Source organism: Phaenicophaeus curvirostris, chromosome 27 (genome assembly GCF_032191515.1).
Source record: "Phaenicophaeus curvirostris isolate KB17595 chromosome 27, BPBGC_Pcur_1.0, whole genome shotgun sequence".
NCBI classification, from domain to species: Eukaryota; Metazoa; Chordata; class Aves; order Cuculiformes; family Cuculidae; genus Phaenicophaeus; species Phaenicophaeus curvirostris.
In genome coordinates, this window is record NC_091418.1 from 4,436,885 (window position 1) to 4,450,099 (window position 13,215).

The window sequence follows — 13,215 nt, forward strand, 5'->3', positions numbered from 1 at the left end:
TGCCCTGCTGGCTCGAAACTCATCTTGAGATTTTTTTCTAGACATTAATGACCCCTTTCCCGTGGTTTCTGGGTTTCCTGGGCCCTTTCTGTGCCCTTGCGGCTGTGAAGGGGCTGTTAGTGCCAAGAAACAAATCCCTTTCCAGCTTCGCTCCTGCTTCCCAGGGGCCCTTCCTAGGGGATTGCTAAGGAGAGGAGCACAGAAACCCAAACACATCACAACTAACCCCAGAAAATTAGCTATTTTTTTTTTTTCTCTCTTTTATTTGTCATTGACTCGGAGCAGCAATCGTGGCAAAGGGAGGCGAGAGTTACACCACCACACGGGGGGGAAGCTGGGAGGAGGAGTACAAAAATAAGGAAGCCTCTCTATAATATAATTGCAGTCAATTACTAAAAATAAATATTGTAAACACAAAATAACAACATCAGGTGAATCTACAGTCTCTCGTTCCTGCCAGCAGCCCAACAGTCTTTGGCTTTATTGAAGTTCCCCTGCCCCACACGGAGCCATCGCCTGCAGCAAGATGCGTTTTCTTTGCTTTGAGCCAGAAAGACTTCAGACGGGTTAGAGATGTCAACAAGATCCGTAACTTGACTCTCACACTCCACATTGTGTTGTGACCAGGATTTTTCATGGAATTATAGAATCACCAGGTTGGAAAAGACCCATCGGATTATCCAACCCTTTTCCCCCCTCTCTCCTCCGACCGAGAGCTGGATGGGCTGAGGAGGAGCCGTGCAGCTTCCAGGCCAGGGCTCTGTGCGTCTGGGATCCTCCTCGCACCTCTTGGGTGATGGAATGTGATGCTTCTCCCTCCGTGTCCCTCGACCCCAAGAAGGGAAGAGGCAAATTCCTTTCACGAGGCTCGATCATTTGTTACATGTGCGTGTGCAGGAACAATAAATCCTGCCACACGTGCTGCCGAGGAGAGAATCGCCAGGGAGGAGAGGCCAGAGCCTCTGGGACAGCAGGTGACGCCGCGGAAGACCCTGTTCTCCTGCTGCCCACGCGGCCAGGAGCGCAAAGAAAATGCATCCTCATGGGAACAACTCAACGGAACAAAAGCCATCGTGAATGCACAAAGCGGAGCTTCTGACTGGAGGAGAGACACGCCGGGCAAGTCGAGCTGATGGGTCTGTCCGTCCCTCCCTCCACAGAACAGATTTGATCTTCCCTTCGTATGAATCATTAGGATTTCACCTTCCTTCTTCATTTTAAACATGTTCACAGACCATCCCCCGGCCCTGTGTTGGTGCAAGGTTACGGTCCCACCGGAGGGACAATCCCACATCCTCTTTGAGACAAAAAAAAGGAGCACAAATGTCTCCTCATGTTTAATAAAAACCTTTCTCCCAGCCGGGGCATCTCTGCAGCCGCAGGTTAACGATGGGGTCTTGAAACACCCCAAGTATTGCTGTTTACCTGGGGTACTTCGGCCCCTGCTTGATTCTGAGACAAAGCGAGGGGGAAGCGAAGGTTCTCGAGCATCACGAGAGCCTGGGTGGTATCCAGGTGGGATTCCATCAGACCAAGCCCAGCTAAAAACCCTCCCTGACCTCAGAGAAAGCTTCAGTCTGTATCCGTGAGCTCCAGCACGTCTCCCTCACCTCGTTAGCCCCACAGAGCTGATACTGGCCCCGCTAACCAATGGGTTACTACAGATTCCAAGAGGGGCACAGCTGGATAAGAGTTTAAAAACACAGCCGCTAATCACAGAATCAAGGAATGGGTTGGGTTGGAAGGGACCTCACAGCCCATCCAGTTCCACCTCCCACTGGCTCAGGGGCTCCAAGCCCCATCCAACCTGGCCTTGAACCCCTCCAGGGATGGGGCAGCCACCCCTGCTTTGTTCCAGGGCCTCTCGACCCTCTTCCCAAGATCTCATCTCAACCTCCCCTCTTGCAGCTGAAAACCGCTCCCCTCACCCTGTCGCTAACACAGCCTTCTGCACATTTTAATATAAATATTTTTGGTTCAGTTTTTCAGCAGGCAAGATGCTGCTCTCAGGAATAAACACACGACTGCTTGGGACTGTGGTAGAGGAGTTTGGGATCATCTTTCCAAGATTTATTTAACATCTTCTAAAACTTTTCACTGAACTTGGTTTCTTACATCGGTTCTATACACAGTCAGATTTGTTTTGCTGTAATTGTCTTGAGGTTTATACAAAAATAAGCATTTAAAATGCCCAAAGAGTGATTTTTTTTTTTTATGACCCCCAAGACAGCAGAGAGACTCGTGGGAACGAGGGTACCCCAAGCAGTGTAAAAATATACATCAAAATAGACAAAACCTCTGTCCTCCAAAGTGAAGGGCTGCTCCTGGGAATTCTTAATTATTCTATTTGTACATAATTGGAACTTCATTCTCTTCCGCTAAATATTTACAGCCCCCACCCCCTCACTGGGGTTGGTTTCGCTGCGAACCAGCATCACCCGTGCCGAGATTCGCCGTCCCGGCTCAGTTCGAGGGGCTCAGAGTTATTTGAGCTCACGTCGCCGTAGGGACCAGCGGGACCTTCCAGAGCGATTTGGGCTGGAGAGGGTAGGGGGACAAAAAGAAAAAAACCAACTCTCTCTTTAGGTTAAACCCAGCCTAATCCTGAAAGCTCCGCTGCTCCCCGCGCAGCACATCCCTGGCTTCTCAGTTTCCCTTTCGTTCTGGTGAGGAATTCAGAAAGCCCATCCTCAGGAATCTGGGTGTCTCTCCAATCTACCCCGAGAAGAATTTAAATTAAAAAAAAAAATAAAATACCACAAGAGAAAAAGAAAATAAGTTCTCTGTACCATTCTGCAGGGACATAGAAGGGTGAAGCCAAAACTAACCAATATAACCCCCGGACTATGTACATACAAAGATCTCTTGAAACATAAATATACAGTGTGGAAATCCAGGTGTCACCTACAAGGCTGAAGACGCAGAACTATTTCACAGACAAGAAGCAAACCAAACTCACCGCGCCGAGCGCCGCCGCGCCGCCTGGAGCTGCGGGGAGGAGAGCGTCCCGGCCGGGCGGTGCTTCCCGTATCCGCACACGCAAGCGGGGAGGGATGCCAGGATTTTCCAGAGGTGCCACACAAGCATACGGACGCGCCACACGCCGCCGCCGCCGCCGCCGCTCGAGGGTGCAGGTGAGAGGTCGGGAAATGGGATTAGACCCTGAGTCCCCAATTATTTCCAGGCACGTGCTCTGCCGGCGCAGTTAAAGGGGGCGCCTCCAACTCGGAGCCAGCAGGTTCTTTAATATTGCTCACCAACTGAGATACCCGGTATCTCGCAGTGCAGACCCGGAACGCGCCGGTTGGAATTCTGCACCCTGTGCTTTAAAAGTTACCATGACTTTCATGGAAATAATACAGCCTTGATCAGGGTAAAAGACTACCGGAGGTCTTTAGCCCAATCTTGGAGAGGTTTGCTTTCTACAGCACGCGGACACGCTACGACAGACATAAATAGGTACCGGTTACTGTAAAGTGACAATGCAGTGTCTTAATTATTCCAGCATTATCCTTTCTGCTGTTTGGGAAGGTGGGAGAGTGGTTAGGAGACGTGGGGAGGAGAGCTGGTGTTCGACGGAGGCTGCGAAGTGGAACAGGTCCAGCTCTAACTGGAAACGCAGGCAGACAGCCAGAAGACGCTTTGAGCTTTACTCGATACGCGGTTTTATGGCATGCAACGAAACTCCTACGACAGCTCTTTCTAGAAAGCACACAGCATCTCCGGTCCCGCTGGTGGCATCTCACGGGAACAAGTAAAGCCGAGAGTCTGTTTGCAAGGGGATCTCTTTACGGGTGTGTGTACGGAAGGAGGGACCGGGTGGGGGAAACGTCCTGTTCTGCTGAAACCAAGCTCTTCGGCAAAGCTCCTTCCTCCTACCGCTGGCCGGCCTCCCGGATCCGGCAGGCCACGGCCGTGATGAGCGCTGCGCCCTTGCCGCTGCCGTCTTCCGACTGGAGGAAGGTCACCTCGCACTTTGGAGACAACTGCTTCACTGTTTCGTGCATGACGGCAGAGAAGCTGCAGGGGCACAGCACGGGGAGGGGGGGAAAAGAAGAGCTGCTGGTTTAATTTGCCAGCCCCAACGGGGAACAACCCCCCCGCACACCCATCCAAAAGCAGCTCCAGCAGGGCTACAGACACAGGAGAAAGGTGGATGGATGGATGGATGGATGGATGGATGGATGGATGGATGGATGGATGGATGGAGAGCTGCCAGGTTGGAGGCACCAGCAAGCCTACACGCTCCAGCTTCACAGTTAGCAAAACACACTCGTTTTCTCCCTCCACTCCTGACCAGCTCAGGCTCTCTAGTCCCACCAAGCCCTGAGAGCACTAATAAACCTGAACAGCCCTCACCAGCCTCACCCAGGGGGATCCTCAGAGCCCACCCACTACCCACGGGACCCTGGGGGCCCTGTCTCAGGAGCATCAGCCTCCAGACCCGGCACAGTCCTATCTCTGCTCGCCTGCAGCCTTCTTGATCCAGATCACGGACCAGCTTCTCACCGTAGACCTGCCTCAGCCCCGTGGCTCTGCTGGATGAGCTGGACTCCTCGTGAACCCGCTCCCCATCCTGGGGTCAGCCTGGCCTCGGGGCTGCAAGGTCCCTGTCTGGGTGCCCCTCCTTTAGGGAGCAGCTGGGCCTTGATAGAGTGATCAGTGAGCTACCAGCAGCCCTGGTGACCCTGAAATCCATCCCCTCCTCTCCAGCTTTCACGGAATCACCAGGTTGGAAAAGACCCATCAGATCATTGAGTCCAACCATTCCCATCAATCACTAACCCATGTCCCTCAGCTGGCTCTCCCCTAGCACCCCACTAGGAGATGGGTAGATGCACCAGCTTGGAGGACAGACCCCCCCATGTCCACCACCCACCGCTGAGCGACTCACTGAGGGTGCAGCTTGTAGAGCGTCCCGTCCACGCCCACCGTGATCTTGAGGAAGTCCAGCCCGCGGTTCTCGCGGATCTTGTCCACCACGGCTGCCATGCCAGCCCCGCAGAGCTGAGCCGCTCGCCGCGCCACCACCGTGCACACCTCCTTCACGATGATGCTGTCGTCGCACGTGGACTCCAGGCCGAGGTGCTGGAGGATGGAGCGGACCTGGAGCAGGGCCAGGCAGTCGCTGGGGAGGACACAAGGGCCAGGCGGCGTTAGGAGATGGAGCAACTTGCACGTGTGGCTTCCCCTTGCTTATCTACATCTTGCTGAGCCCCGGGGGACTCACAGCTTGGGTGACAGGGACCGGAGAGACTCTACAGTTCCCCTCCAGCCTCAGCTTTCAGATCAGGATGTAGCTCGGATGTCACATCCTTATCAGTAAGGCTATTTCAGAACAAACGGCGGAGCTACTGAACCTGCGGCTCCTCTCTGTCCAGGGCAGAGGATAAAGAGGTGATTGTGTTGCCATCACCGGTTTCCTTGTCTCTCAACACCGGTGCTGCCAGAACCACGTGGATTTTGCTGAGTTACCTGTATTGCACACCCTACCTCATCCTGGCTCCAGACCAAGTGCTTGGGACTTCTCCCACAAGCCCTGGGAAGCCTTTCCCCAATCATAGAATCATAGAATCACCAGGTTGGAAGAGACCCACCGGATCATCGAGTCCAACCATTCCCATCAATCACTAACCCATGTCCCTCAGCACCTCGTCCACCCGTCCCTTAAACCCCTCCAGGGAAGGTGACAAAAGGACATCTCTGCCCTGGTCTGCAGCTGTAAGCCCAGGGCTGGTGCTCACGCCGCCTGTTGGACCTCACCTTTCTATCTGCGAGAGGAACTTGGTCTCAAAGATCCCTCTGGTCTTCAGCCGCTCTGAGATCCGTCCCCGGAAGAGCAGCCCTCGCTTGGTGAAATCTATCAGGATGTTTCGGACGATCTCCCCCAGGTACATCCCACTGATCATCTTCTCAAACCTGGGAAGGAGAGGGTGAGGCAGGACATCAGGACAAGAAGGGACATCTGGTCTGACACCGTGGAGCAAGACCAGCAGCTCAGTCCCCTCCTTGTGGACAACGGGTACATGGGGGCATTGCAAAGCCGGCTTCAGCCCTGCTCATCATCCCCTGATGCTCCACCAAGAGGCTGGTGGGGCAGCAGTGAACTGTTCCTGGACACCCGGCCTCATCGGGGTCCCTTCCCAGCCCCCCAAAGCCACCACACACCTTTGCTTCCCAGGGTTGAGCGACAGCTCGTCCACCGCCACGTCAAACTCTGTCCGTATGTCATCCAGGCACCCGCTGTCGCCAAACGCTCCCCACTCCATGTTGATGCACATCCTGCCTTCCTCCCCTTCCACCAGCTCCACGTTCCTCATCTCCTCCATGTAACAGGCGTTGCTGCCGGTGCCTGCAGAGAGAAGCATCTTTCATCTGGGCTGTCGGAGAAGCAGGGAGTGAATCCAAGATAAAAGCCCTTGGACACCTGAACCAGAGCAACTCCATAAGAAACTTTGAGTCCTCACCGACTATCAGCCCAACTTCACAATACGGATCTTCGTATCCACAGGTCATCATGGTGCCAACCGTGTCGTTCACCACCGCCACCACATCCAGGTCGAATTCCTGCGGAGGAATGGGATTGCACGGTTTGCTGCTGGAGGACACGGCTCCCTCCGCTGCTGTCTGCTCCCACGACTGCGAAAGGACGTGTCTGCTGAGCATGGGACTCCGCCAGGCACCCACGGAGCTCCTGCAGCCCCACGTGTGGACGCTCAGACTTCAAAATACCTCCAGCAAGCCCCATCAGCAAAGGAGCTGGGACAACCCCACCAGAAACAGCCCCAAGGGCAGGAGCTTCACGTGGTCTGCACGGAGGAAACACGCACGTTGTCTTCCGAACTCACGGTGAGACAAGTCTGCTCCAGCCCTGGCCAGAGGCCAGCTCCTAGCTCCGGGGTCTGAAAATCCAACCTCTAGCGATGACTAAGCAGGGTTGTTAAAATTCACAGACTCATTAGCCCTCTGCTCAGCCCATTAATTTGCTCTACAGGCCAATTAAAGATGCCCAAGACAGCCGGGATGTGGAAGCAAGCAAGCAACTTCTCACCGCTACATGGACACTCACCTCTCTCCTGTGAATTGCCTCCTTCAGCAGGTTCACCACATCTTCTCCTTCACAGCCGGTTGCCTTGAAACCTTTTGTCCACTTCAGGAGAATCCCCTGTTGTGGCAAAACCCCAAAGGAAGTCATCCCGGCTGCTAGGAAGGAGGGGCTGGAACCCCACAGCCACCAGCTCTTAGCAGGCACCACCAAACGTGTGGAGCTCAGATCTTCACATAAGGAAGATGCCTCAAAAGGGTCTTCTCTAGAGCTCAAGGGACCTGCATTTGCTTTGATGCAGCAAAGGAGCGAGTCGGAAGCCCTAGCAGCTCCGAGCTCCTGCCTTCCCTTCTCCTGGGTCTCTGTCTGACCTGCCCCGTGGTCATTGATGCTGGGATAGAATCACAGAATCACCAGGTTGGAAAAGACCCACCGGATCATCGAGTCCAACCATTCCCATCAATCACTAACCCATGTCCCTCAGCGCCTCATCCACCCATCCCTTAAACCCCTCCAGGGAAAGTGACTCAACCCCCTCTGCCACTGCCTAATGACCCTTTCCGTGAAAAATTTTTTCCTAATGTTCAGCCTAAACCTGCCCTGGTGGAGCTTGAGGCCATTCCCTCTCGTCCTGTCCCCTCTCGTCCTGGATGGAGAGATGCCAGCACGCTTTGGCTTTCCAGCCAGCCCTGAGGACCCAACGCACGTGCTACCAGGTGGGTTGAAGGTTACCTCATCCAGGTTGGTCTGCTGGCAAGGGAAGGAGAAAGTGAATCCAAGTGGGAGCGATACCCCCTTCATTCCCATGTATTCCAGGAAGTCAGAGATGCAGTGGACAATGTGGTCAAAGAGCTGGGGGCACAAAGTCAAAAGGAGAAGTTACCATCACAGCAAGAAACTCAGCTGGACTCCAGCCTGCCTGACCTACTGGAGATGTTGAGCTGTTCTCAAGCCAACAGGGCTTTGGACAGACCAGGATGCTGCTCAGCTGCACTGGGGGAGGCGAGCAAGCCAAACCAGCTCTGTTTTCATCCTCTTCCCCATGGACAACGTGGTCATATCACCGTGATCCCTCCAACTTGCAGGTCCTGTCCTGCACCCAGAAGGGATTGAGGGACTAGAGAGGAGGTGACCAGCTTCCCAGGGGTCACACGGGAATCCAGTCCCTCTGCAAGGTGTCCCCAGAGCCCGTCTGCTAGCAATACTCCCAGTCCCTGAGCAGCGCCTGGAGTGCTTTGCAAAACCCTTTCCACCTGCAAATAAGGCACTGGAGACTCTGCTTACTGCTTGTGTTGTGGTTTTGCTCTCTGGGAAATGGGGATGATGCTTATCTGCCCTTGTGGAGTGTGTGGGATTCAGGGATGTCTGGGAAGAAACCCATTTCTAACCAAAAAAAAAACAGTTTCAAGCTTCTAAAAGCACAAAGCCTTGGGCAGAACTCGCTGTTCCGAAGGCAGGAGGGCACCAGCTTTCTCCACCTTCCTGCTTTTGCACCGAGGCAAAACCAGCTCCCGTGGTCACCTGGAGCTACTGGCTGCCACCCCAGGGAAGGTGCCCTGGTTTTCCATCTCCTGCTGCCCATCCTCACCTCCTCTCCTGTCCCCTGCATGATCTCCACCGGGATGGAGTAAATCTTATTGTGCATCTCGACACCGCGTCTCATCCCACTCCTCACACGCACCAGCAGCACGCGGAAATTGGTGCCGCCGAGGTCCAGGGCGAGGAAATCTCCTTTTTCTGAAACCCAAGAGAGAATCGTTAGGAGAGAGAGCTCAAGGGGCATCGTGAACGTGGCACAAAGCTGATCTGAATCTGCCCTCTTCCTGGGAGAGGACCAGAAACCGCGACATGTCTGGGAAAGGAGAAGAGCAGGTATGGGTAGGAAGGTGATGGAGAGGTTTGCTCCAGGCTCGGGGAGATCACAGGGCTTCAAGCCAAGGGGCAGGCGCACACCCAAGCCACAGACAGAACTGGGAGCGCAACCTAGGACAATGGTGGGGAGAACCCTGTGGCAGCAAACCCCACAGTTGAAAGCCAGGCTTTGTGTTAAGTCAAGCGCAGAACGTCCTGGAGGCTCAGCTGCGTTTCCCAGTATCGTACTGGAGGTTGAAAAGCTTTGTGCCACTCCCACCACGAAGAGGGAACTGGCCACGGCAAAGGTCCCAGCCCTTCCCTAAGCAGCGCAGATGCTGGTTCTTTGCCCTGCACAGGACATAGGTGGGCTCACACACATAGTCCATCACCTGTCCCATCTGGAGTTGAGCACACGTAGGTGGGCAGCATTTTCACTGTTGCCTCCGCATGCGTCTCCTTGCCCAGCCCTTTCTCCATCTCTATCCTCATCCTTTGCTTCACCTCCAGGAGCTGCTCATGGCTCAGCTTGAGCGCCTCCAAAATCTTCTGCCGTGCCTTATGCTGGGCGGCCAGTCTGTAGGCCACCGCCGTCACCATGGCTGCCCCCTTGCCGCTTCCATCTTCCGACCTCACGAAACGGATCTCACAGTCCGGCAGCAGCTTCCGCACTGTCTTATGGAGACGTCGGGCAAAGCTACAGAGGAGGAAAGAGGACCTGAGTGTTGCCACCACGGCTGATGTGACCCTCTGGGGTTGTGAATGTCCGGGGCCCCTTTGGGATCCATACGGAAGCGCCCAGGGGAACATCTGGAGATGTTCTGCTTGTGCCAAGTTTTATTCACTGCTGGCAGGAGCAGATTCGGGCGCTCACCCTCTTTCCCCACCAGCCTCGCCTATCCTCACGGACTCACTGAGGATGTTTCTTGTAGACAGAGCCATCCACGCCGACCGTGGACCGCAGCCGCTCCACTCCCTTGTTCTCCTTGATGCGTCGCAGCACGGCTGCCAGGGTGGCCCCACAGAGGCTGGCCGAGCGGGTGGAGACGATCTGGCAGATGCGGTGGACGGCCACACAGTCTTCGTGGCACGGCTCCAGGCCCAGCTTGGCGAGGATCTCATGGGCTTTCTGCAGCCCTTCTTTCTCCCTGTGCATCAAAGAATGAGAAAATGATTTGTGCCTGGAAATCCAACTTCTGTCATCTCAAGCATCCCGGTTTGCTCTGTGCAGAGCCCGGTGATGGGTCCCTCCAACAGATCACAGAATCACCAGGTTGGAAGAGACCCACCGGATCATCGAGTCCAACCATTCCCATCAATCACTAACCCATGTCCCTCAGCACCTCGTCCACCCGGCCCTTAAACCCCTCCAGGGAAGGGGACTCAACCCCCTCCCTGGGCAGCCTCTGCCAGGGACCAACGACCCTTTCTGTGAAATATTTTTTCCTAATGTCCAGCCTGAACCTCCCCTGGTGGAGCTTGAGGCCATTCCCTCTCGTCCTGTCCCCTGTCCCTTGGGAGAAGAGCCCAGCTCCCTCCTCTCCACAACCTCCTCTCAGGGAGTTGCAGAGAGCAATGAGGTCTCCCCTCAGCCTCCTCTTCTCCAGCCTAAACACCCCCAGCTCTCTCAGACGCTCCTCGCAATCCTTGTTCTCCAGCCCCCTCTCCAGCTTCGTTGCTCTTCTCTGGACTCGCTCCAGAGCCTCAACATCCTTCTTGTGGGGAGGGGCCAGAACTGACCCCAGGATTCGAAGAGCCAAGAAGATGCCCTTGGCCTTCTTGGCCCCCTGGGCCCCTGCTGGCTCCTGTTCAACCAACACCCCCAGGTCCTTCTCCTCCAGGCAGTTTCCAGCCAGGCTTCTCCTAGTCAGGAGCTGCTCAGGGTTGTTGTGCCCCAAGGGCAGGACCCGTCATTTGGCCTTGTTAAACCTCCTGCCACTGGATGTCAGAAGATGGGCTGGGACCCCAGAGAACCATCCAGATCCTACTTACTTCTCAATAGCAGAGACGTATCTGGTCTCGAAGTGGCCAGTAGTGAGCAGATCCGGCGTGAGCCTCCCTCCAAACAAGAGCCCTTCCTTGGCCATCTTCACCAGGATGAGTCGGACCAGCTCTCCCATGTACATCCCACTGATCATCTTCTCAAACCTGCCCATGTAGGAAGCACAAAATGTATTTGTTTGGTTGCACGTGCCATCAGGTGGCGACATGTTTTCCTTAAAAACCATTTGGCCATCTTCCAGGCCCAAACGAAATCCAGGTCGTCTCTTTCCAGCTTATCCATCACCAAGAAAATAAAGCCATGTTGACGTCACCATCAATCTGCAAGGAGAACTTGTGGCTGCCTGAAGGGGGACTGTGAGGTTGCAGAGACCCCCTAAATCCCACCCACACTGCCCAGAAGTCATGGGGAACGGGAAATCTGTGGGTCTTAGATGTGGACATCGGGTGGTGGTGTTTGCCTTGGCTGGCAGACAACTTCAGTGGCAGGAGAAAGAAACAGAACCCAACACAACCAAGCAAAGGGCTCATGACAAAAGCGGGTGTTGAGTGGTTTAGCTGAGCTTCCCAACCCCAACTGGCGATACAGCCCCTGTTTGCATTGGTGTAACTGGTAGAGCGGAGGACGCGGTGACCTAGTTAACTAGGACGACCTCTTTGGTCCCACAACCGCCAGTGCAAGGGGAGGAGAGACAATGCAGAACAAACCCCGAGCCTGAGCCGAAGCCAAGATCTGCTTACAATTGTTTGCCAGGGTTGAGCGAGCCCATGTCTATCTCGTGGTCAAACTCGGTGCGGATGTCGTTGAGCACACCATCGTCACCAAAGGCCCCCCACTCCATGTTGATGCACATACGGCCTTCATCCCCTTCCACCAGGTCAATGTGTCTCATCTCCTCCATGTAACACGCGTTGGTACCGGTACCTGAGCCAAGTACGGGGATGTGGTGAGACAGGACGTTTCCCTTATTCCCCATCCTTGCCCCCCATAATTAGCAACAGCCAAATCACAGAATCATAGAATTACAGAATCACCAGGTTGGAAAAGACCCACTGGATCATCGAGTCCAACCATTCCCATCAGTCACTAACCCATGTCCCTCAGCACCTCGTCCACCCGTCCCTTAAACCCCTCCAGGGAAGGGGACTCAAGCCCCTCCCTGGGCAGCCTCTGCCAGGGACCAATCACCCTTTCTGTGAAATATTTTTTCCTGATGTCCAGCCTGACCCTCCCCTGGTGGAGCTTGAGGCCATTCCCTCTCGTCCTGTCCCCTGTCCCTTGGGAGAAGAGCCCAGCTCCCTCCTCTCCACAACCTCCTCTCAGGGAGTTGCAGAGAGCAATGAGGTCTCCCCTCAGCCTCCTCTTCTCCAGGCTAAACACCCCCAGCTCCCTCAGCCGCTCCTCGGAATCCTTGTTCTCCAGCTTCGTCAACCCAAAGCAAAGTTGGAAGAAAACAAACACTGGGCAAGGCTGGTTTTCTAACATCTTTCTTCCCCCCATCCCACAAATACCCTGAAACCTGCAAGAAATGTGATCACAGAATCCTAGAATGCTTTGAGTTGGAAGGGACCTTGAAGATCATCCAGCTCCACCCCCCTGCCATGGGTAGAGACACCTCCCATTGGATCAGGGGCTCCAAGCCCCATCCAACCTGGCCTTGAACCCCTCCAGGGATGGGGCAGCCACAACTTTCCTGGGGCAACCTGTTCCAGGGTCTCCCCACTTTCACTGTGAAGAATTTCCTCCTTCTGTCTAGTCTAAATCTGCCCCTCTCCAATTTAAAACCATTCTCTTAGTCCTGTCACTCCACACCTTTATAAAAAGTCCCTCCCTGGCTTTCTTGTAGCCCCTTCAGGTACGGGAAGGCGGCTATAAGGTCTCCTTAAAGCCTTGCCTTCTCCAGGCTGGACAACCCTATCTCTCTTGGCCTGTCCTATGGGAGGTGCGCCAGCACCTCTCCTTATGGAGGTCATAGAGAGATGGACCTCAAATCCCCGCTCTTGCTCACCAACGATGAGGCCAACTTCACAGTTATGATCATCATAGCCACAGGTCATCATGGTCCCAACGGTGTCATTCACCACGGCCACAATGTCGATGTCAAAGTCCTGAGAAGATGGAGAAGAAAGAGATTGAGTCAAGAGTGGCAAAACCAGAGTAAAATATCTCTGCTGCCAGGGGGAAGCCAAGGTGCATTCGTAGAATCATAGAATCATAGAACAACCAGGTTGGAAAAGACCCAACGGATCATTGAGTCCAACCATTCCCATCAAACACTAACCCATGTCCCTCAGCACCTTGTCCACCCGTCCCTTAA

General features: G+C 54.5%; 1 protein-coding gene across 4 annotated transcripts in view; it reads right to left on the minus strand.

Moving 5' to 3' along the window:
- Nucleotides 1-369: 369 nt before the first annotated feature.
- Nucleotides 370-13,215, minus strand: part of LOC138731620 (hexokinase-2) — a 42,174-nt gene continuing 29,328 nt past the window's right edge. For 3 of the 4 annotated variants that reach the window (XM_069877674.1, XM_069877673.1, XM_069877672.1), the window contains exons 6-18: nt 12,907-13,006; nt 11,639-11,822; nt 10,889-11,044; nt 9,811-10,044; nt 9,289-9,593; nt 8,634-8,782; nt 7,778-7,897; nt 7,070-7,165; nt 6,468-6,567; nt 6,169-6,352; nt 5,764-5,919; nt 4,895-5,128; nt 370-4,020 (exon numbers count right to left, since the gene is read on the minus strand). In XM_069877674.1, coding sequence (XP_069733775.1) covers nt 3,876-4,020; nt 4,895-5,128; nt 5,764-5,919; nt 6,169-6,352; nt 6,468-6,567; nt 7,070-7,165; nt 7,778-7,897; nt 8,634-8,782; nt 9,289-9,593; nt 9,811-10,044; nt 10,889-11,044; nt 11,639-11,822; nt 12,907-13,006 — 2,163 coding nt within the window. In that variant the 3' untranslated portion in view covers nt 370-3,875. The remainder of the gene's footprint in view (nt 4,021-4,894; nt 5,129-5,763; nt 5,920-6,168; nt 6,353-6,467; nt 6,568-7,069; nt 7,166-7,777; nt 7,898-8,633; nt 8,783-9,288; nt 9,594-9,810; nt 10,045-10,888; nt 11,045-11,638; nt 11,823-12,906; nt 13,007-13,215) is intronic. The other variant, XM_069877675.1, reaches the window with a different exon arrangement.